Here is a 25,782-nt window from a genome sequence, read left to right as displayed (position 1 = left end):
AATTTGATCATATAGCTCATATATCATTTGCTCAGTATACCTTATAAAGTTATATCTTTTATATTTATATCTTTCTTTCTCTCTGTATGTATATCCACACACATGAAGTAACAGCATATAAAACTTGGGTGCATAGGTGTGTGAAATATCAGTACAAAGAAATAAAGTGCAACTGGGAAATAAAACACTACAACTGTGTTTCTGAATTTGTGAAGCCATTCTGCTCACAGCGTGGCACAACGCCAGCATGCTGCAGAGGAGACACACACAGACGCTCTCGCTGTGCTCGCACACACACACACACACACACACTCACTCACTGGACAGCTTCATGATGGTCTTTACAAATTACAAACTTACCTCAGCATTTCAGATGCTGTAAAACACAATCCTCTATCACACACACACAAGCTTGTCAGATGTGGTAGTTTCACAGGTGAATCAGGTGAATATTGTGTAATACAATTAGAGTGAGTGACTATTATTCTTATAAAATGATCATTAAAGGACATACTACATAACCACTCTGATACTACAAAACAAGACAGATGCTATGCTAAATATGGGACATGCTTTCATGCCTTCTACACATATACATATAACACACACCCACACCATCTGTCCGGGGCTGACAAGAACACAATTCATCCTGAGCTCAAACTATTTTTTGACCACTATAAGCAAATAATGGAGTTCACTGATTGAATACCATGTCCAAAGACAGAGCAAGGGTACATATTTTTAATCCACATTATGGACAGTACTTTGACATAAGAGCACTGACCTAATTTTTTACTTCTAATTGAAATACTCAAAAATATCTTCATAAAAATCTGCCACACGACACAGGGACACCTAAGATGTTCCAAAAATACATGTTGAAGGGATAGTTCACCCAAATGAAAATTCTGTCATCATTTACTCACCCTCAAAGGTCACCAAAACTAGGGTAACCAACATTATTCAAAATATCTTCTTTTGAGTTACACAAAAGAAACAAAGTCATACTGGTTTTTGAATGGCATCAGGGTGAGTGACAGAATTTTCATTTTTGGGTGAACTATCCCTTTAAAGAACATTCTTCAATCTCTTTAAAGCATATACTGCAGTTCAGCCTCAGAGCACAGACATACCACAAAATGCAAATAAATCAGGCTTCACATGCTCTAATAATTAGAATTACAATTTTTTAGTACAGTAAAGCTAAAGCTTATACAAAATGCAGAACTATTGGCCTAAATGTCTAAAACAGTGAGGTGAAGCTCAACATTAAAAGAGAGAGTTGTTGACTTTAAATCTATGTGCACTAATAAATTTAAGGCCACATGTAAGGTGAATGGAAAGTCCAGCTCATAATAAATGTCAGCACTTGGGTGGGTAGATTAACTGTCTTTCTCCTTTTATTAGCTCACACTGCAGTGCTGAACTCTTGTGGTCAGGCTACAAAACAGCAGTACAAAACACTCAGATTAAAGCTAATGTGCAATTTTCTCCTATACAAGTTTAATATGCAGAGATAACATTCATAGGCTGATTTCCCCAAAAAGTAAAAATGCAGAGGCTTTGTGGTACTTTCAACATTGCTTTGAGTGTTTAAAAAAGACCCAACATAGCAACAGCAACTTAGCCAATGGCATGAGTTTGGGACGGGACTACCTGTTTGTACAGCCAATGGCAGATGAAAGTATGCACTTTACCTTTAAAACACTGTAGAAGTACATGTTAGAGTCACTATACAGATATACATATTTTCTTTTCTTTTTTTCTCTGTATTTTAAGATAAATATACCATGATTGCAAATTGCTACAATATTGGTAAATAAATATTATTGGTAAATAAATAATATAATGTTTATTACCAATAAACATTTTTGTATTTTCAACAATATCAGGAAAATGCAATCATGACTGGCTTGAAAGGTTACAATAGTGATCCCACAATATTGATTCTGTAAAGACTGACCATCATACATCATCAGAGGTGTGACTGTCAGCAAATTTGAGAACATCAATTCTCTGTATCTGAAAACAGAAAACATAAGGGGAACTTAACAAAGTTTACAAAAATAATCACAAAAAATAATAATTAAAACATTGTAATATTCCATACCTGTCTATTTTGTAAAAATGAAGGGAACAATAAATATAAATATAATGTTAATACATAATTCAATATCAAGGACACACATTTTCATCAATTTCATTAGGCAAAAATAAGTGCTAGAAGATGTAGTCTTTGACATATATCTATATCTTTTGGAAAGTGTGCTGTATAGGTATACAGTGGAAATAAATACAAACCTAGAAAACTAAATGAAAGAACTGTTAAAATGATATAAAACAAACAAGAAATACTTTAAGGGATAGTTCACCCAAAACTGAAAAAGGCTTTCTTTCTTCTGTGGAACATAAAATAAGATATTGATGTTTTTGGAAGTCATTGAGACCCAAAGCTGTTTGTTTGCCAATATTCTTCAAAATATGTTTTTTTTATTGTTCCACAAAAGAAACAAAGTCATACAGGTTCGGAATTACATGACGTAAGTAAATGATGACTGAATTTGATTTGTGTGTGTGTGTAAACTTTTGATTTAAAATAAATATTTAAATGTTAAAAATAAATTACATGTAAAAAAAAAAAAAAAAATTCAATTAAGCACTCAAATTTTATGCAGATTATATAATATATATCTTTAAAAAAAATGTATTAAACTAGATAAACGCAAAAAAGAAGCATTTTCATTAGTTTCAGACATTGAGCCCCCATTGTATGAGTAAAAACAGCAAGATATGTTTTTCTCTTATTACCCTTTCGTCTCTCCTTTCTTGCTCTCTCGATCTCAGCGCTCCAGTTGGTCCTGCTGCAGATATTTAGAGCAGTCTGAAACCTTTTTCACGTCGCTGACATTTAAAGTCTCCGAGCACATGGGGCAAACTGACTCCGTCTCTAAGAGCCTGAAACAAAACACATACAAATACAGAAAATCAATGGATGGATAGGTGACTAGATAGATGAACCATGGATGGATGAGACTTACTGGGTGAACTGCGAGTAGAGAGCAGGAAAATCACAGTGTGGGCAGACACTCCAATCTTCCTTGACCAAGTGACGACCCTGAAAATGATGACACACACATCTATCAGACAGACTGTGGAACTGTGCGTGTCTGCATTTACACACTTAAAGGTCAAGTCAAGTTTATTGTCATTCCTCTCATTACGGTCACAGACGAGTCATGAATGAAATATTGCACCTAAAGAGGGAGTTAAAATAGGGTCTGTTTGTCAGGCAGAGGAAGAGGCTCTGTGACGTCTGCACTGTGGAACTGAAGCTGTAGGTTGCAAGAGCTGTCAGTGCAGTGACGCAGTAGATTAAGTTGCCTGTACTCACTGTGGCGATACAGTAGGGCAGACTGTTTTTGCATCCGGGACAGAGCAGCTCACAGTCAGGCAGGCTGAAGCTGCAGTAGGGACAGGGTGAGCTCTCCTCCTCCACCTCAGAAGTATCTGGACGACTGATGGAAGACAGAAAAAGGGTCAATGATTGGGTCACTGCAACAGCAGGATATTTCATACATTACAGTAGTTCAGAGGTGAAAAAAAAAAAAAAAGAACCCTCACATACAACAGATTGAAAACATCAGAAAGCAAACACTAATCAAACAATTTTAGAAAATGCAAACTTCTTTCCTACTTGTAAAGGACAGATTAACTAGTTCATAGATGGACAGAATGATTCAATGAAAATATATATTTTTCTGTATTATTATAGTAAAACAATAATGAAAGGACAAGGGTAAAGAGAAACTGCGGAGCGAATTCAATAAACAGTTGTGCCACTTTTGTACACTGTATTTTGTATGGTTGTTTACTAACCATCCACAGTACAGAAAGAACAGAAAGCTCTCATATTCCATCAAAAATATCTTAATTTGTGTTCCGAAAATGAACAAAAATCTTATGGATTTGGAACGACGTGAGGGCGAGTAAGTAATGACAGAATTTTCATTTCTGGGTGAACTACCTCTTTAATGGGTGCAATTCATTAATAGCAAATGTCTCTTGTGCGTCTTACCGGACCATGGCCTCTATCTTCTTCTTGTATTTGAGATCAATCTTGTTACGATACTCTGGTCTCATCAGCATAGAGGCAAAACTGAAGGCAGAGTTCCTTAATCCAGCACGATGACATTCAATAACCGCTGATGTGAGGATGGGAACAATGTCTGTAGGCCACACACACACACAGACACACACACACACACACACACACAGACACAGACGCACGACACACACACACACACACACACACACACACACACACAGCTTTATGTTACATTAAAGGTGGATCCAGAGCCTACAACATTAGCTCAAAAAGGAGCAATACTCAGGGAGACCACAACTGCTATTGTGTGGAAACAGCTCATTACTCAGCACTGTAGTAAAACTCTTAAAGCATTTCAATGAGGTCAGGGTCATTATATAATTAGCTCACAAGCGCAAGTGACCCATTATTGACAGTTAAACCAGTGATACAGACGTAGAGGTTGTCATCTCCTCTCTATATAAGAAAAGATCTGGTGGATATGACAGCCATAACAGTGCTGAAGTGCGTGTGTGTGTGTGTCTGGGTGTACAAGAGAGGCTCACGGGATGGGAATTTGCTGATGTTGTTGGACACACGGATAAGCATTCGTGCCCCCTTTAAATGATCTCCCCTTTTAACATGGATCTGAAAAATGAATGAAAAACAAACATCTAAAACTTCAAAAAACACTGAATACCTCATGAGCACATGAACACGTTGAATATGAATGTCCGACATAGATTTCTAGGCCTTCCTCACCTATTACATGTTTGTTAATTCAGTTTTCTTCATTAAATAAACGTGAAAAATACTGGGGCCACAAAAAGTATTTAAACACTCTTGGTCAATTAAACCACATTTAAAATTAAGTATATGCCGAATATGCGGATTTGGTGCTCAAGAAACGTTGAAAACAGTTGTGCTGCTTAATTGTTTTGTGGAAAACATAACTCTTTTTTTAGAATTCTTTGATGAATAGAAAGTTGCAACCTTGACTGTTTTGTAACAAAGTGAAAATATTTACGGTCACTTTTGTGTCAATTTCTGAATAAAAGTATGAATCATACTGAACCCACTGGTTTGCTATTTTTCAATATACTGCAATAACATTCATTTTATTTGGACTTTTTGGGCCCACTACTTAAAATGTAAAGAATGCATGTTGTGACAGTGACATTGTATTTTTCACTATTTTGCTTCAAATAATGTACATGAGAATGTTCTCATCCACAGTCAAGTCATGTCTTTGTGTAAACGTGTTTCCCACCTTCACTAGTATGTAGCTGTGCAGGATCATCAGGTTTGTGGCCATCTCTGCTGGGATCTTAATGTGCTGTGTCTGAAGCTCAGCGTACATGCTGAACAAAACATCATGGGCATTCCTGTAGTTTCCTACAACACACACACAAATAAGTGTGCTTCATAAAAAACACATGATGGGAATTCCCTAAGAATGTATTGCGTCTTCTTATTTGCACAAAGTGTCTGGATTGTTTTAAAGCTTGGTTGGAGTTAATAAGTTGATAAGAATTATACAAATCACGTAAGGATGCAACATGCTACCAAATATTTGCGCTGAAGGTAACAACATTGAATGACAATCTGTTTCATAAAATAACATTATAATATAAACCAATACTACCTAGATAACTGACCAAAAAGCACTGAAATCTGACCTGCAGATTGCTCCTCTCTAGCGATTATAATAGCTGTTCTCGCTGCTTCTCTGTACTGTTTGAGAGCCATGTACAACCGGAACAGATATTTTGCATCCTAGGAAAGAGCAGAACCAACAAATATTATCTAGTTGATACAATATTTCTGATAGCACTGCTGATGCTAAATACCAGTACATTAAACAAAACAAAAAAGTAGACCACCCAAGTTCTATACAAAATGATTTGGGCTGAATCAAACCATTTTCAAAGATATACAGTTTAAAGAACTACAACACAAACACACACAGTAAAAATATGAAGTGATTAAGGAGAGGAACTGAACTGAAGCACAAAAACACTTTCACATATGCACACAGACACACAGAGTGCCTTCTGCTGGCCGGGTCACCACAAGGGGAAGTATCAGCAGATGCAATGAGCTACTCACGGCAAGAGACTACACACATGCAATGATACGCAAGAGAGAGAGAGAGAGAGATGATGAGTGAGAGATGATGAGTGTAAGGACAACAGGCACTAGACAATGAGTTACAAAATATTTACAGAACATAATTGAAAAATCAATAGATGCTTGTTCTAAAGACAGACACTTAAAGGGTTCATGCCCACACATTTTAAAAGAGGTGACGTACTTGCAAGAAACAATAAATGATAAAGTGAAAGTCAATGTTAGAGCTCTCTGGAGACACTAGATAATCCTCATGTTTATTATAATTTAATAAAAGATTATTAAAAGGGTTCTATTCAGTGAAAATCAAGTCCTGGAGCAAGGAGTGGTGATGAATCCAGTGGGGTAATGGAACATACAGGAAACAAATCCAGCAAGCTGCAAAACTACTGTTCAAAATGGAGTCAGTAAGATTTTTTTTATGTTTTTGAAAGAAGCCTCTTATTTGATCAAAAATAAAGTAAAATAATTATTATTTGGAATATTATTACAACTTAAAATAAATGGTTTCTGTTTTAATATATTTTAAAATGTAATTTTAGTAGCCATTACTCTAGTCCTTAAGTGTCACATGACCCTTCAGAAATCATTCTAACATATTTGGTGCTCAGGTGACATTTCTTATTATTATATGTTGAAAATAGTTGTGCTGTTTAATATTTTTGTAACAGAGTAAAAGTTTTTACTGTAACCTTTGATCAATTTATTGCATCCTTTCTGAATAAAATCATCAATATCTTAATAAATTAAAATGAGCTATATTTCTTGAAGGAAAATTTCAATTCAAAGAAATAAGTTCCAATAAATGTATTCATTTTAATGTATTAAAATTTCAATTTTAGTTTCAGTTTAATCCGTTGTTTTAAATACCTTTGGCATTCCGTCACTTTCCCCCATCAGATAATCAATAAGCTGATTGGTTAGAGCTTCATCCTTTGCTTCTCCTACCTGTTAAACAGACAAATCATCATCATCATCATCACAACAATTTTCTAGCAATAACTGCTACAACTAGATAAAATCATCATCACAATTCTTGCCAAACACCTTGATTCTGATTAGGGCATCAATATAGGAATTCTAGCTCATAAAATTAATTATAATTATTTGTTAAGAATAATAACCATTATGATGACTAGTTATCATTTGCAGCAAAAAAAAAAGTATTTATCTTAAGTTTAAAAATATATATATTTTATTAATCTTATTAAACTAATTATATTAAACTATGTTTGCAATTTAGCATCTTCAATATATTGGCATCATGTTGAGAAAGTTTGGTGTGAATCGTATGACGTCCTTTGGAGCATTAGTTACAAATTCAGAGCTTCAAACAAAAATAGCTGACTTCCTGTTGGTCGGAGCTAATGACTGTTAATTAGAAAGTTGTCCGGCTCAATGAGACCAATATATGTAGAGAGTTTTGTAACTGTAAGTAAAACTAATCCCCCACTTTAGACAAAAGGTGGCACTACTGAGCCCCTCCTACACGGCCATTTCCAAGGCTTTGTTTTGGACAACAACTCTGATGTGTGTGTCGAGTTTCATGCAATTTCAAGCATGCCAAGAGTCTCAAAAAGTATATTAAAGTTTGACACGTTGCCATGACAACTGGATTTTGATGTCTTGACATTATGACAAATCTGACAAAGCCAATTTTAAAACATTTTGAAAGTGACACACTTCCTGCTATGACTCTCACAATTGACACAGCCATGTGATCGTCCTCCTACAACGAACACACAGCTGAAGTTTAATCAAAATCAGTCAATGTATACAGAAGTTATAACACACTGCCTGTTTCCTTTTTATCTACATAAAATTATTGGCCACACCGCTTGAGATATTTAGGGGCAGTTGTGGCCTGATGGTTAGAGAGTCAGACTGGTAACAGAAGGTTGCGGGTTCGATTCTCTATGACTGAGATGGCACAGCAAAAATGGCTGCCAGTGTGTGTGTTCACTACTAATGTGTGTGCACTAACTTGGATGGGTTGAATGCAGAGGATAAATTCCAAGTATATATGACTGCATACTAGTAGATGGCTGGCCAAATTATATCATGTGTCTCTATCAAGTGTATTTCATGGGTGGTGACACATTTGAAAAACAATTCAATAGCAGCAGGGCTGTGTGATGTATTATGCTGTATTATTAATGAATAAGCCCTCAAATTATTTAGAGATCTGGCGATATGATCAATCTCTGGGTCATAATACTAATTATATATATATATATGAAGAGTTCAGATGCAAAAACCTCTAAGTGCCATCTGAAATTTTCTTCTAGAATGATCATTTTTATCAAGCTCGTTTATTTAAGTTCAGTAATTTCACTTAAATGGCAATTGCTGAACTTAAATATATGAGCTTCATAAAAAAGATCATTGTAGAAGAAAATTTCAGATGGCACTTAGAGGTTTTTGCATCTGAACTCTTCATACATATATATATATATAAAAACTATACATACAGTAAATAAATATCATGAATATAATTATTGTGATAAATTGTGTGAATTTTATGTGGTAAAGAGTGAATTAATTGCTCCCCAGCTGTACTCACTGTCTCAATGGCCATCTCTATGGCCAAACTGTCATCAGAGCTAGGACATTTCAAAAAGTGCTTCAGCGCCTGTGTGCAGACAGACAGATACAAATATATTAATAACATTTAATGACCAAGGTAATTAGCACAGTCAGTTGAGTAAATAATCCCTCTGGAGTTAATGAGCAAAGAGAGCGGGGCAACCAACAAGTGTGACGAAAGTGAGAGCTTGAAAGACAGAGGGGCAGTGCGCTCAGGCATGGCAGGGAAAGAGAGAAAGGAGTCTAACAGCACACACAGATCTCATACCCTGTTGTACTGTCCACACTTCTGAAAGAACTTCCCAGCCTGAAGATGATTCTTCTCCCCCTCGAAATACAGCGCTATGCTCTGATAGTCCTCTATTGTAGCCTCCGAACCTGGACACATGTAGTTAAATTAAATTATTTACTTTTAACTATATATCTTTAAAAAAAAAATGCTTATGCAGTATTTGAAGGAAGTATTTATATAACAGGGTTCCTCACTTTTTTAGAAATATACACACTGGTCAGGTTTAGACACTTAAACTACTAATTATAGCTTGATTATTTACACAATGGTAAGAGATTGAACAGAAAGAAAATAAAGAATGAAGTAAGCCATTGCTAAGTGAAGGTTTTAGAGTTTACACAATAGCCTCAACTTTAAGTCAATATTTTTTAACCATGAAAAATTATAATTTCTTTGGCTTTGTAAATTAAAGGGATATTACAAAAGATTACCAGAATGGCAAATCCTGAAGAGTACATAAGAAAGCCTATATATTAATTGCCAATTAAAACTATATCCTCGACATGAAAACATGTTGTGTTTGGAACATTTTGATTAGAGAAAGAAAAAAGTAACCTAGAATATTTCTTTCCAGTCAGTGTAAACCAAAGTATTCACATAAAGTATTCACCCATATCTTCACATAATTGTGATATTTTGAAAATTACTAAGATTTCCATCTTTTAAAAATATGAATTTAATATTTTATCAAGACATATAATGTACTGTAGGAATGACCCAAGTATGAGATGATCAGAGAGCTCACCAATGATGTCAGCATAGACCTCCATCTGCCCGTGCTGCTGGGCGAGCTGAAAAGCTTCATCGCTGCAACGCGACAAAACCAGGAACTGGATCGCTGAGCCGTAATCACTCAAACGCAGGAAAAACCTGTGCAGTCAAAGAACATTTAATTTCACTAAAAGAACATCCAGATGAGCAAAGAACTTGAAATAAAGGCAGATGTTAAATCCTAATAATCTATAAAAAATCACTTGTTGAGACTACATTTTATAAAAGAAAAAAGTATTTCATTTCCACAGCTGCTCTCTTTACTGACCTGGCTACCATTTTGGCTCCTTCAATGGACTGAGTTTCTCGTACGATGCGGACAGCCTCCTCAGGGTTGTTAAGATTCTCCAGTAGGATTCGAATTACGTTGTCCCAGTCTCGTGCACTTTCATAGGCCATTGCTGCCTCTTTATATCTAAACACATACACGCACAAAATTTGAAAAGTGGCAATTCAGTTGGTGTTTCTTGAATGTGGTTTTACAGTAATATTCATAAAACAAGGAGAAACATTTTCCAGGATAAACACCCAGGAAACAATCCTCTCCAGAGGACAAACATGCCTCCCAAGAGGACCATTTAATAAGCTGAGCTGAATTTTTTTTCCATACTCCAAAAGTCAGATTATCAGTCAACCAGGAAAAAAAAAATAAAAAAATAAAGAAAATTCACAGTGCTGTATCTCATATCACATGTGAAGAGGCTGTACTATACAACAGTCACAACAATGAAAACTAATTGTAATGGTCACAGGGTTGAAAATGGATAATTCATATATATAAAAAAAGGGAAAATTATGGAAAATGTATTCTTCATTTTGGCAAAAAATAAATAAATAAATAAATAATAGTATGAAGTGACCTCTTTAAGTCATACATTATATGAAGTGAGTGTTTACGTTGTTGGAGGGGACTGCATTGCATTTGGTACATACTTGCCATCAGCCTCCTTTGCCTTAGCGTACTGCAGGTGAATCTTCGGGGAAGTCACATGGGGCAGGAGCTCGCCCACCTTTGCCCTGACATTAAGAGGTTAGAGATCAATATTAGTTACAAATCACAAGTATGTTTCCCTAGCACAATGTTAAAATCAGTGGTGTACGCTGTTAATTACAATTGTGAAGTTGTATTACCAGTTTTTGCAGCGTACGTAGACGGAGGCAGCTTTGTCGTAGTACTGGCCTTTCTCATACAGCTGAGCCGCTTCTGAATATTGCTGCACACAAAAATCATTCAGCAAAAAAGAAAATCTGAAAACTTTCACTCACTGCTCTCACTTTTTATTCATGGGCTAGGGTCCTCGTACAGTGTGCATGACGCAAACATCAGTATACTGTACAAAAACATGCACATTGAATTGTTTTGACCAAATTAGTTCATCCACAAAGGGGCAACAGTGCCCCAGGGCCATTGATTCACATGGTAGTTGAAGAACAAATTTAATAAACAGAAGAGAAAGAAACATGTGTAAACTACAACAACAATGGATGGCTAAGTAAATGAGAGATTTTGAAAGGAGGTTAGAAAGAACCTACATTTGTACAACTACTAGCCTAAACGATTATAAAGATGTGTAAATATCTTCATGACAGATTTCAGGGCTACAAAGATGCTAAAGGGAAGTAGTGCAAGTTGTCGTAATGCGCATGCGCCAATCGCCTGTTTAAGCGTACTTTTTGAGTATACTTTGAAAGGCTATACGTACAACTGTGCGAAAATGACGTATACTTTGGGCTAAATGAACACACACACACCTTCATGCTTTCCAGAATGGCTCCACAGTCTTTCTTTAGAGCCCTGCTGGGATGTTTGATGGCCTGGTTGGCTCCTCTACGAATGTCACCCATTCTAATGGACATACGAGCCACTCCTGCTAGACAACTCTCATCATGATCCTGGAACTACAAACACACACATATTAGGATCTACTGTATATGCTCATTGTTCTAGATACCATAAGGAGGTATTTTTGGAATTAAAAATCATGTCATTTTAAGTTGTTATTCATGTAAAATCTTCTCTTCTCCCATGATTCTCAAATTCTATTCTTGAAAAAGATATTGTATGGCTTCAGAAGACTCCCTTTTTGGAACTTGACAGCCCTTGGTCACCCCATTCACTGTATTGAAATATGCACCATGAATATTCACAATTTCTCCTTTTCTGTTCCATGAAAGAAAGGCACTCTGACAACTTTGTAAATGTGTAAATGATAACAAATTTGTCATTTCTGGATGAGAATTTCCTTTAAGGTGGTTGATCATCATTTGACACACATGCAGACACTTACCTTGTTGTTTCCTGTTATGCCTTTCTCATAGTGAGCCAGTGCATTCACATAATCTCCACTAGAGGGTGACACAAAAACATATGACATTACATCAACAATAGAGTGCTGTATAGGGATCACATATTTTTGTAGGCCAAAACCCAGAAACAAGTTTTAGCAATTTTATCTTCCTGAAGTCAATAGGTGTGTTCCAGTTTGCATACTATTCGATGCTGTTTTGTAGTATAAATAGTGCGAGTAGTATGCTCAGACAGAAAATTCCAAAAGGCAAAAATTCAAGCATTTTAAGGCCTTTAAGCACAAGCGTATAAAGGTATGTTTTCTTTAACTAGCCTGTAACCACCAAGATCATTGATGGAAAAGACCATTTACAGCCAATACAGACAATTTACAAAGGAAAATATGTTTTTAAAGCTTTTTAACAGATATAGCCCCACCTATGGGCTGATCCCCATAAAAGTTTGCATGCTTGTTTAGAATCATATGTCGCATGTTCTCACCTGTTTTTTTAAAGTTTCGAGTTTTTGTTTAGAAATGACAGGCTTTTGGGTTGACTTGGCTACGCCTGTTTTCTAAATGCCCCAGCTATAGCTATCAAAAAACAGCTCGTTTTGATATTGGGGGACCTTGGACCAGTGACGCCACATGGGCAAATACATTTGCAAATGACTGCCTCCAGAGAAAGACATTAACAATGAGTTATACATCATCGCACCACTGGCATTGAGTTGCTTAACGGCTGACATTTGCTAACACAGGATGCGAGCGTCACATCAAAAGCAAAAAGAACCCATTATTGTCAACCAGACAAATGGAAGACTGAAACAACGTTTGTTTTGATGCATCCAATTTTTTTTTTTTATTATTATTTTAAGTATTTTACAACAATACAATATGAGAAGAAAAAAAAAGAATAAGGACTAATTTTATGTAATGTGGGGCAGCTCTGAAAGTTCTCCTAACAAACAGAGAGAAGGGGATAAATGGTATTTTAATCACAATTTCTCCGTAACCTCAGACCAAAAAATCTGAAATGTGGTACAATACCATTAAAAATAGAGCTATGTTGTCTGGGCTATTTTAAAGTTACATTGGACACAGACTGGTGAATTGGTGAATTGACGCATCCAATTTTCATCTTATTTGCGTCTCTGTATAGACTTCAGAAGGATTCCAGCGTCGGAAAATAAGTGGATGGTTTATTTTAATGGCGTCACAGGATAGCGTCGAAGGATTATATGTTTCATCAGACCATTTTATTGGAGAGTTCGCAAAGAAACTTTTGTTGAAAGATGAAGCAGCCAACTGTATTGGATCTGGCAGCAGCTCCATCACAAACCTTAAGTAAATGATTTCATAGTGCTTTGTCTGTAAATGATGGTTTTATATGGATAAAGTTTTCAAAACACTTACTTGGTTGATACTGTTTCCAATGCACTGACGTTAGCCAGTCATAACAGTGACCATTTACTGACAAACCTTAAAGGAGCCACCCCTTAAAAATGGGTCATTTCAGACAGAGGGTCAGAATGAGGGTTAAAAACAATTGTTTTTCTGCATATATATTTGGTTGGGGGGATTTTTGTGCAAAAAACTTTATTAACATTATAAGTAAACATTTAATTGAAGGAACATATTAAATTAAAAAAATGAAATCCATTTCATGAACCCTTTAAACATCATAACAACAAACTACTAGGTAAATTCATCTACTCACTAGTCTCACTAATGTTTTTACAAAATAATGTTGGAAGATTAATGGTGGTGACCGTGGTGTAGTTTGTTTGTAGACTACATTTAGCTTTTTACTTCTGGCGATCGTATTTAAACGGTTAGTTCACCCAAAAATAAAAATTCTGTCAGGAACAACATGAGGGTGAGTAATTACAGACAGAATTTTCATTTTTGGGTGAACTGACCCTTTAAGCTTCAAATTCATAAAAGTATTGTTAATTTGTGAAGTTTATCAGGGAATTATTATAAACTTTTGTTGGTCACAGTGCTTATTTCCTGCAAATGGAAGCCAATGGGAAAATCCTATTGTTTTTGTGTTGAGGGAACCTGAGTAATGCTAACATCCGTGTTGACCTACAAAAACACATCAACCTTGCAGCACTCTATTACACCGGCTTTTCCTTTCAGGTGCATCTAGTACAATAAACAAGTCCATGTCACTTCAGGTGCAGTGAAATGTGCATGTGATGTGTTTACAAAACAGCTGTTTTAGATGTAATTAACTATGTAATGTAGTTGACTTACACAAACTCCAGCTGTATGGCATATTCTTTAGAAATGAATGGGATCTCTTCAGGGTCCAGTCTTTTAGCCAGCTGTAACGCACTGTCCCAATGCTGCAGGTCTCTTCTCATCTACACACACAACAGTACAATAGCCAATGTGACTTGGGACTTGGGAAGTCTAAAAACGTACATAGTTAGCATGGATATAAACTGTCATGCATGTGTGCGTGCATGCCTATTTTACCTCCAGGGCTGCCATGGGATACGAAGATGTCAGATACAGGTCCTGGGCTCGGTTATAGTCATTGCAGAACATGGCCAAATGTCCAGCCAGCAAATTTTGATCCTCTATTCCCTGCAGACACAGTCAATGAACAATTTACACATTTCAGTGTGTAAAAGAGTTCAAACTTCTTCTTTACTTCGGACACACAATGTCTCCGTTCCAAAACCCAGTGAGCTCCCTCACTGCTTACTGCCTAAATGGGGTGCTTCCTTCTATGGCAACATCCTAACTGAAATAGAACCTTATAAAAGACCTGTTATAATGTGTCATATAAAAGTGCTCCTTGTGCACTGGATACGCAACATGGATTTCAATACAGGCAACACAATAATTAATAACAATAGATATACGTGGCACACACAAATTTTATATTAATTACATTTTAGGGGACAATGAAATGAGATGCCAAGCTTTTGGAACAGAAGCTTTAAGAATCAGTGCACATATGATGAAGTCACGATTTAACGGAAGTAGTGAAAGATCTTTTCTTCAATACTGTGACATATACAACCGAGTGAAACGGATTATCGGAAAAAAAAAGTAGGATGGGTATTTGATTGGATAGAGGTAGATCTTAATATGGGCTTGCAGTCGATTGTAAGAAAGGGGGAGGGTTTATGTATACAAAATAACTGGAGAAGTCTGTTGTTTCACCATAAAATCGGTTTATGACAGTCTGATTAAAAATTTGAAAACAATTAATAAATGCATGGATAATAAGTTCAATAACATGCATTTAAAAAATGATAAATGATAAATTTCAATTTTATGCTAACTTTAAACTTCTGCCTACTGAGGCAGTACACGTTTAGAACATATCTAGGCCTTGTCCACACTAATACATTTTTGTTTGAAAACGCATCTTTTTCTCTCCGTTTTGCCCTTCTGTCTACACTGAGATGGCATTTTTAGCAACAAAAAACAAAGCTTTTTGAAAACGCTCTCCAAAGTGGATACATTTGAAAATGCCGTTTTCGCGTTGTAGTGTGGACTGTGAAAACAGAGGCATTTAAAAACGATGATGCAAGTTTAGTCATGTGATGCATATTGAACCCAGATATTCATGTTTATACTGGTATTGTGCCTGTTATATGCTATTCACTTTCACACAGTTGCTAAAATATGTTACTTTGCACACTTTTCACATCACAGTCCTGCAAAGATGACAGAAAATTCACTCGCATTTGCTGAGCAATTACGTTTTAGTGCAACCTGGGCGCATCAGTGAATGGTGAGATATTTTGCTAAATAAAATGATCCTGCCAGAAGAATTGCATTGTAACTTGATTATGTCTTGTTCTGTCTGTATCCTCTCAGTGAGCTTTTATGATGGTTTACGCATGCTCTGTAATTAAGCGTTTTACGATGTTTAAAGAAACTTTTGGAAAACATTTGAAAACCCTAGTGTGGACGGAGAGCGTTTTGACAAAAACTCCCGTTTTCAAATCTATCCGGATTAATGTAGACATAGCCCTAGTGACATGGTCACACCTTGATGTCCTCTAGGGACATGACCATGCCGACGTTTCCCATCATGCGGTATACTCTAATGGCCAGTTCCACCTCCATGTGGTGCAGGCATGCCCTGCCCAGCTCACCCCATGCCTCGGTTTTGTTCAGAGCTTTACAGGTATTCCACGCATCAGAAAACCTGCACACAAACATTTGACAGAGTTCAGAACATTGCTGAAGACATCATGTGGATACAATCATTGATAAATTATACATTTAACAACCTTGCTTTCAGAAGCATTTAGGTTTGTATTTTTGGGCTTGATATCCTGTAGTTAAGAATGCACAATAAACTTCCAAATCAAACTAATGTAGCATGAAATTACCTTTTCAGCATGATGGCCTGTTGCAGTAATGACTGGAGTTTGTCTTTGCTAGTGTCACTATGTGGGTTGTTGAGGAATGAATGTGTGTTTAAAACCACACTGTTAATCTTCCCACTTTGGGTTTGACATGTCAGCTCCCCGTTATGCAACAGCAAGGGCTTATGGGAAAACGGCAACTTGGTGGCACCAACTAGAATCACTTTAGAGCCTAGAGAAAAACACACAAAAACACGCTACTAACGAACATTCAGTAGCAGTGTAGTCTGTTTCATTGTCCAATAAAACAAAATGTCTATTACAAGGCATTGATGATTAGAATGGGAATTGAGACCTTTTTTTAAAGATTTTTAACTCTGTCCATGCTTCCTCAAAAAAATGACTAAATGAAACGTCTATCAGAACCATTATACGCATCCGTAATCATTACATGAAATCGGAACCAATATTACAACTCCCATACCTATTAATGATAAAAACATTCTGCTTTTTAGTTTTACCCTGTATGGTGTCTTTGTGGAAGGCATATGTGTAGACTTTGTCCTCCTCATACGCCACAAACACACCCTTATTGCTGATCCAGTTTTCCCACAACACCCCTTTAATGGCAGGAGAGAAGTCTGGGATCTCAAACACTGAATCATTCACCTATAGGAAAAACAGATGTCACTTGGTTTAAAGGTTGTCATTTTTTTTTTTTTTTTTTTACTGATAGTCATTAAAGACAGTTCACCCAAAAATAAAAATTCTGTCATCATTTACTCCCCCTCATATCATTCCAAACCTACTTAACTTTCTTTCTTCTTCGGAACACAAAATAAAGATATTCAGAAAAAAGTCATGCAGGTTTGGAACAACATGATGGCGAGTAAAAAAAAAAAGTTTTATTTTTGCATGAACTACCCTTCTAAGAGTGGAAAACGTGTTTGTTTGTGTGTACCGGACAGTATAGGAAGCCGTCACTTTTTTCATCAATAAAAACGAGACGTGTCCCATTGGGGTCGGGAAAGACTTTGCGTACACCCACTGTATGGCGATATTCAGTCACACTCTGCCAGTCCTCAAAATAGAAACACTGAATCAACCCGGTCTACAGAATGAGAGAGAGCCAAAAACATAGGCAGAAAGAACACAAAGAATGACACATTTAGGTAATAAGGTACGAAAGGCCATGTTATATAATGAACAGAGTCACACTAAAGGGCTCACATTACTCACGCTTGAGTGCCTTATTGCTTTTATCAAACTACAAAATATTAAGGGCATACATTTTCATTAAAATGTTATTTTAATAAGTATCCTGCTGCTAGAGGACATAATATATTTTATATAAATAATACAACTATAATATATTATTAAATAGAGTGAATCTCCAGTTGTCTCATCAATTGATTCAATTACGATTCAGAAGTTATTGATTAGATTATAAAACGATTCTCGATGCATCTTCTCTAAAATTCTTTTAATAATACTAAGGTTGCACTTTATTTTACAGTACGTGCACTTACATGTACTTCCAGTGTACTTACCAAGGAAAGTAGTGGGCAATACAAGGTAACTAAGGTTAAGGTCTGGTTTAGGGGTAAGTTCAGGGTTAGTACCTAGTTATTACCCAGTTATTGTAATTACTATAAGAAGTACATTGTATGTACATGTGGAACAGGACTGTACATTAAAGTGTGACCAATAATAATTACTATATTAATAATCACAAAATAGATTTTTTCCCCCAACTGTTTACGTTAACTTAAGACATAATGACAATGTTTATGTAAATACTCACCAAGACAGATATTTTGAAATGTGTCTCTGACCATTCAAGCACAATTCACGCTAAAGAGAACTGAATTCAGGATCGCATGATGTCTATGTCCATGGCTTATTGCGTTTAACTCTTTTTAACATTAAGCATGTTCTGCACCTTATTTTGTCATTCATGCATGTTCTTTTTGTAAAAACAGAAATGCGCCCAAATATCGGCTTTTAAGAAGTCACAGAATGTGTTTATAAAGTGTATTAGCACAAACAAAACAGCATTCAGAACCATAACTATAAATTGAATAAAATGAGGTAAGGATGGAAAAAAAAGATGTATTTGTGAATGACTCACATCAGTCCCATAATACAGAAACTCAGAGGTGAGAGCATGACTGAGGATGCGGTATTTCTGATCGGGTTCCGGAAACAGTTTCGTCTGTCTGTCCTCTTGAACAACCTGTTCATCTCCATCAATCTTTCATACACACACATTAAACAAAAAGTAAGTAGAAAAAGCTGACAGTCATATATTCAGAATTGTCTTTTTACACAATTGTCTTCTTACCACATGCAACTGGACTTTCCCCTCAAACAGGGCAGCAGCATAGTCACAGTTCAGGCACATACTGGCCACTGTCCCTAAATACTCAGTGTCTTTTACACGCTCCACACCTGAAACACACACATGCACAGATTAGTTCACTTCAAAATGAAAATTCTGTCATCATTTACTCACCATCAAGTTGTTTCAAACCTCTATGAATCTCTTTCTTCTGCTGAACGCAAAGGAAGATATTTTGAAGAATGTCGGTAACCAGTCAGTTGATGTACCCCATTCACTTCCATAGTAGGAAAAATAATACTATGGAAATCAATGGGGTACATCACCTGTGTGGTTACCAACATTCAAAATATCTTCTGCGTTCAGCAGAAGAAGAAAATTCATATAGGTTTGAAACAACTTGAAGATGAGTAAAAGATGACAGAATTTTCATTCTGAAATGAACTAAACCTTTAAGATGTAAAGAAAGTTACTGCTACAAGTCAGAATATTTCCTTTTTTCTCAAATGTGAATTCATACTGTTCCTCACTTACCACCATCTCCTAATGCATAAAACCACGCTCTGTTATTCATGCCCACAGCAACATGATATGGTCCCACAGCTATGAAATTAGGCTCCACCTCCACTGACACAGCAACGGGGGACTCCTTTGAAGAGATAAAATGCCATCTATAAACTCTATTTTTACATTTTCTGGAAGAAAACAATCTGGCAAAACCACAAAATGATAGGGTGTTGTGGGTGGTTGCAAGGGCATTGTTATGCAGTTGTTAGTCGTTCTAATGGCCCGTTCACACCAAGGACGATAACGATAAAGATAAAGATATAGTTCTAAAAATCGTTCTCAATATTAAAGAATAGCCGAGTACACACCACAGCTGTAATGATATCATCGGAATCACTAATGATTTTATCCAGCTGATGAACGATAAAAACATTGACAGCCAATCAGAATCCATCCTGGTGTCGAGCATTTAAAGTGACAGACAAGCACACGCTTAGAATAAACAGAACAATATTGTCCACTGGTGTGAATGCTACTACAGTTATCTATATAGTGATCACTCTTGGTGTGAACGGGCCTTAAGGGTGTTGCTAGGTAGTTGCTAGGGTGCTCTGGGCGGTTGCTAGATGGTTGAGGTTGGGTCCAAATTAAAAGAAACCCACCCTAAATCTCTAGATATGGCTCAAGTCCTTCCTTCAACAAAAATCGAAGGGATTTTCTCAACCGTTTCGTTGTGTACCAGGTAAAGCTGGACAATTAATTGTTAAAAGATAGCAATCTTGATTCAAACACCCACGCGATTTATTCATAAATGACAACGATTTGTCTTTTATGTTAAATAAAAGTATTTGTCATTGAAACATTCATTCAAGAGATTAGTTCAAAAAGGCTGATTTATCTATAAATAAAACAAGTGACTGCTGTGTCCCAACTCGAATACTAGCCATCCAAAATAGTATTTAAAACTACAATGTAGTACTTATGTTGAAATGAGTGTTCCAATGATACCCGGATCGTTTACTATTTCCGGACAGAATCTGATAATTGTCGGCTAATATTGCCCACAACCCATTGCGTGTTGGATGAGGATTCATGTTTATTTAATGTTTATTCAAAGTTATCCACATTATATTTCATCTGCAACACCATTGTGAACTTTTATGAGGATAAGTTTGGTCATTAACTTTTAAATGCATCATTATACAAACACATGAGGAGAGTCTCTGCATGAAAGACCCACGACTGGCAGATCTACGTTTCTCTTCGATACGGTAGGATATTATATTACATTGAATGTGGAGGATTTTAACTGTGACAAAATGATTGACAGGTCAGTTTAAATGGTGACAGGATGCACATAAATAAGTGACAGAGCTGTCCGTTAAAGATGCAATTATGAAGAAGTAGTATGTCCCAAAGCTTGCCTACGATTCTGATATACACTTTAAAAGTATGTACTTTTTCTTCACAAAAACAGTACATACTTTTAGGGCATAGTATAAGTAGGCGAACTGGGATGCAGCAGACGTCTTTATGAGGGAGTCAATGAATCCTTCATTCAAAATGAATCCTTCATCCTTCATTTAAATGAATAATTCAGATTAATTAAATATTTTTGTTAAATAGACAGCAGCAATGAACCCAGAATTTAATTACATGTCATTTTGTATGGTTGTATATTCATAATCGTGATCTCTATTTTAAACAAAAAATTCGTGATTCTCAATGTATCCTGAACTGAGCAGCTCTAGTACCAGTAAAAAGTTAAATTCTGATTGCTTAGAAAAGTAATAGCACACCTCTTTTCAAGAAGTTGCACAATTTGCGGTATCATACACATTTGTAGTGTTAACAATGCAAGACAGGTTACATGCATGTTTAGTATTTAGCATTAGGAGTTTGGAAAAAGATGATCAATAGTTATAGTGATGCTTCGTGAGCACATTTAACTGATTTTTTGTATATGTGTATATGTCTTTGTATTGTCTTCTCACCCCTTCCAACTGGTTAGCGACTGTAACCTCCAGCAGGGATGTAAGATATGCGATTCTAGTGCCACTGCTGTCTCCCAATATGGGAAGCTTGGTGAGGAAGACATGCAAAGTGCCCTGCTGAGAAGACACTGCTAACAGCTGCCCATCATCGGTCCAACACATCTGATCAAGGCCTGAGAAAGACATGAGTGAGTGTTCACTGAAATATGCACACTTCAGAGAGAACAATTCTTTATTTTATTTTAACACATATACAGGGCATCAATATGCATCAGAAATTATTTCATAGCATACCTTTGGTCTCCTCATCCAGCGTGACTATAGCATACATCTCCTTCAGATCAGTCAGGTCATGTATCTTAATACTCACAGAGAGATACAATAGTGTTATCTTAACAGCACAGAAATAAAATTTCATGTTCAATGAGAGTGGTGGATAAAACTGTCATGATTGGATGAAACAGTGAAGTGTGCGTCTGAGAGCTGTAGGTGAGGTCAGTCCTTTAAATCTATTTATAATGACTTTGTATATGTAAATTGGTTTTGACAACTGACCTAAACTGTCGATCAGCTTACCGGGAAAATGTGGTATATGGCAGTTTATCCAGACATCTATTGTAATGTGCACACTAGCAAAGTCCCTTTAAGGCAAGTCATTTCACTCAGCGGGCATCTTTGAAATGATTCTTGGGCAGCTGTTTCAGTCATGCAAGTATAGCTCATATCTCTTTGAATGGGGAAACATCAAATTCTCTAAAGCTGTTCACCAAGCTTACGATTCAATTTCTTATTTGAAATCACCAATGAAATCTGACAACAACTGTCTCATAAAAATCATGACAAAACACTGCATTTCTCAGGCTGGACCAGCCAATGCACATGTGCAGTCGTACAGTGATTTTACGATTGGCTCTTTTATTTAGAAGGCGGGGCTTATTCTGGCATATTGCGCGTTGCACTTTCTCCCATCCATAGTTATACGAGTGCACCGTCTTTGTATATCTAAAGTCTTTGATACTAATAAACACTTACCAGTTGTCCCCACAGGACGCAGCCTTGTTTAGTGACTGTGAGATGGCGATGCTAGAAAGGCTGTCTTTATGATTGTGGGCTTGAAACAACTCTTGGCCAATCTCACGGATATGTGTGGAAATTACCACAAAATAACCATGAGAAAATCCTATCATGATATAGCCATCCCCATACCTATAAACAGAAAGGAAAATATGTGTTCAGTATATAAAAAAACACAATAAGCAATTATGTTTTGAGTGGTGTTTTTTTCTCTTTGTGTTTTGGTTGACTTTTTTTGGACCTTTAAGAAAGGTACATTATAAATAATTTTGTGCTGTCAAATCTATTAATCGCATCTTACATAAAAGTTTGTTTACATAATATATGTGAGTATATACAGTTTATATTATATTATTTATATATATTATCTATATATATATGTGTGTCCGTGTGTGTGTATATATACATATATGCATATACATGTAGAAATATGTGTATGTGTGTATACTGTATACACACACACACACACAGTACACACATATATATAATATATATAAATATAATAATATATACACACACACATGAATTATGTAAACATAAACTTTTATGTTAGATGCGATTAATCGATTAGACAGCACAACAATAATTATAAATGTCTTTTTATTATTAGTAACTAAAACGGCAGTTAACTTTTGCGTGGCACTGGCAACCAGGACGTTATTGTTTATTAAGTAAAAAATTTTAAAATGTATCCAAAATGACTAAATTGAATGAAGGAACAGTCCTTCAATCTGTGGTTAAATGTCTTGTTTGAGCACAGTGGTCAAAGACTTAAAACAATCACTCCCACATTGAAGTACATCAGTGTGTGTGTGTGTGTGTGTGTGTGTGTGTGTGTGTGTGTGTGTGTGTGTGTGTGTACCAGCGGTAGGAGATGATGTTGCCATAGCGCTGCTGGAAGGCCAGTTCTATAGGGTTATCAGGATCATTAATGTTAAAAAGAAACAGGGTCTTCTTACCCAAAGCCACACTCACCTGCAAGTTAAAGATCATTTAGTCAATCTGTAGAAATATTTGCATACTCATGAAACAAAGAGATGGAGAAAGTTTAGTTTCACTGTTTGTACAGTAATGCCAGAAAGCTTTTTACATCCATAAAGTTCAAAATAAAGAGAAAATAACCAAAAGACAAAGCACCTTGCATTAAGTACTAAAGTATTAATAGACAGAATAATCCCATATTGTGATTATTACAATTATAAAAAATTACATCTTTTTTAATAGTTAATATTAGTATATGAATTTTACTGTGATATGAAATTACTTATAACGTAATTAAGATTTTGCTCATACGTTCACCTCTACCTATAATCAGTATAAAAAATCAGGTAAAATGAGCATGTCAACATACAGTGCTTTCTCCTGGAGATGATCTCTCATCTGTTTTCATCACTGAGAACTGAACTTCTGCAGGATCTGCTCTCACAGAGGTCTGAAGGCAAGAAAGAGCGGAAAACAACATTTCAAACTATGCTATCTAAACGTCTACACCAACAGATACTATAACACAGGATCTCGCTCTGACAGATCCTCACGTGCCTGTCGAATGGTGTCTCCCTCATGGTTGCTGATCGTTATGCTGCGGTCTTCACTGCCTAACGCCAGGAGGTTGTGAGAGCTCCAACAGCCACATGTGATTTTCTTTGTGTGCTTACCTACATGAATATACAGTATGTATGTTTTTTTTAAATCTTTTTTACCCAAACTAAATAGTAGAATGGAGAGGAACATAATATTTGATAGTAAAAGAGTACCTAAATTCTTACAGAATGTATTCCATACGGCAAATACCTTTTTGTGTCTGCCCAAAATATATGTGAAGCATATTATAAATTGTAATATATTTTTAAATAGAAAATATATTTTGTTTAAACCTTCACATTTCATGAATATATATTAAAAATAATTGCAAGAGGGATCAGAGAAACAATTAAAACATTAGGATAAAGGCAACCTTTTCTGTTCCTTTAGAAAATTTGTATCCATTTCATTATTTTAATATATTATATAATTATATTAAAATAAATTATATTTAATAAATACATTATAGAAATATAAAAGAACACATGTCTGAAAGAAGAAATAAATATATGACATGAGAAATATTCACATGTTTCTTTTTTTTTTAATTATTCTTCTATTTTACCCAGAACAGGAATCTTGCGAGAGGTTTGCTGGTTGTAGATAAGAAGGTTTCCTTTAGATGTGCCAACAGCCAACAGTGGTCCAGTTTTGGACCAGAGCAGGAAGGACATCTGATCTCTGTATCAACCCGAAAAGAACAACCGAAAAAAAGGCATCAGCTGAAAAACAGTTTAAAGAGTTTATTCTCTAACACATTCCCTCTCTCATCACATCACTCACCTCATACCACTGTCTAGCTGAGAGGTTTTGTTAACATTTGCATCCCACAAGTAAATGGAACTGGACTTTTCAGCAATCACAGCCAAGATATCACCATCTTTATCCCAGTCAAGAGATAGACAATTCCTGTACGCACAAAAACACAAAAGTATGAGCAACTGCAGGAAGAGAATGTCCGGCCTGCAATATTGCTCTATAGTTATAAAGAAACAATATTACATAAAATCTTAAAATATCTTTAAACTCGAAATTAGAGTCTCAGACAGAGCATGGCTGAATGCTCACTTACCCAGGGAGATTTAACTCATTGACCTTCTGTCCATGTCGATCAAAGATTTTTACAAAATTGTCAGGGCTGTGGATATATAAAATATTTCACTCAAACATTGCCTAAAAAGATGAACACTTCTTGTCTATATAAACCAGCAAACGGTACTCACCCTGCAGCTGCAAGATAGTTTCCTACTGTTTTCTGCCATTTGTATTGCAAACATGATCCAGACCAGGACTTTTCTGACAGCGTGAAAACACGCTGAAAAGAAACAAAACAAGTCTCAAATAAATACAGTTCATTAATAAACGGCAGTCATAGAATATCAGGCTAAAATGACAACAAAACTACATAACGTTACAATCTTGAAAGATAATGTAATAACTGTCCAATCTTTTTGGACAACATTTATATTACTAGCAGACAGGAAAAAGTTTAGTTTATCAGTATTTTGCAGTTTGTTCACTTATATTTACATTAATTTATTTTCACTAGTAAAATACATTGCTGCTGAGCTAACTAGCCATCGTGCTAATGCTATACGTGATGCTTTTAAAAGCATCTTCGCGAGAGCACGTGTACTTCAAATAGCGATATTCAGTTTAAATGCAATAGGAAACCAAGTGTTTTTTATATATAAAAAACATACGTGCCTTCATTTTTGTTTGCTGAAAACGTTTCACTTCCCAGGGTGCTTCACTCCGACGCGTCTTGATCTCTCTTAGCAACCTCTAAGCAAC

General features: G+C 35.9%; 2 protein-coding genes across 2 annotated transcripts in view; both read right to left on the bottom strand.

The window, feature by feature from the left end:
- The window catches only part of glrba (glycine receptor, beta a), a 30,432-nt gene extending 27,557 nt beyond the window's left edge, over nt 1-2,875 (bottom strand). Inside the window, exon 1 of the mRNA XM_079853774.1 lies at nt 2,809-2,875. The gene's annotated coding sequence lies outside the window, so the exon portion shown is untranslated. The remainder of the gene's footprint in view (nt 1-2,808) is intronic.
- On the bottom strand, nt 728-25,782 carry wdr19 (WD repeat domain 19). The gene is made up of 37 exons (XM_079853761.1): nt 25,696-25,782; nt 25,212-25,303; nt 25,061-25,126; nt 24,772-24,897; nt 24,554-24,669; nt 23,947-24,062; nt 23,759-23,839; nt 23,270-23,382; nt 22,366-22,539; nt 21,628-21,698; nt 21,334-21,506; nt 19,367-19,481; nt 18,836-18,942; nt 18,623-18,745; nt 17,453-17,602; nt 17,013-17,160; nt 16,516-16,723; nt 16,169-16,328; nt 14,636-14,746; nt 14,411-14,520; nt 12,152-12,209; nt 11,616-11,762; nt 10,995-11,077; nt 10,797-10,880; nt 10,132-10,278; nt 9,838-9,962; nt 9,069-9,178; nt 8,778-8,846; nt 7,085-7,162; nt 5,764-5,860; nt 5,355-5,479; nt 4,651-4,732; nt 4,076-4,226; nt 3,392-3,515; nt 3,039-3,115; nt 2,809-2,955; nt 728-2,022 (listed from the first exon to the last, which is right to left on the bottom strand). The coding sequence occupies exons 1-36, from the start codon at nt 25,699-25,701 to the stop codon at nt 2,841-2,843; spliced, it is 4,038 nt and encodes a 1,345-aa protein (XP_079709887.1). The 5' UTR covers nt 25,702-25,782; the 3' UTR covers nt 728-2,022; nt 2,809-2,840.

This window comes from Squalius cephalus (assembly GCF_949319135.1).
Source record: "Squalius cephalus genome assembly, chromosome: 2".
NCBI classification, from domain to species: Eukaryota; Metazoa; Chordata; class Actinopteri; order Cypriniformes; family Leuciscidae; genus Squalius; species Squalius cephalus.
This window is presented reverse-complemented; position numbering and strand designations above follow the sequence as displayed.

Bases quoted from the DNA above. Each gene is read 5' to 3' on its own strand.
- wdr19 (XM_079853761.1), bottom strand. The intron at 24,898-25,060 runs GTAAGTGAGCAT...TTGTGCGTACAG, and splicing joins AATGAGTTAAATCTCCCTGG to GAATTGTCTATCTCTTGACT. The intron at 14,521-14,635 runs GTAAAATAGGCA...TTGTGTGTGTAG, and splicing joins ATCCCATGGCAGCCCTGGAG to ATGAGAAGAGACCTGCAGCA.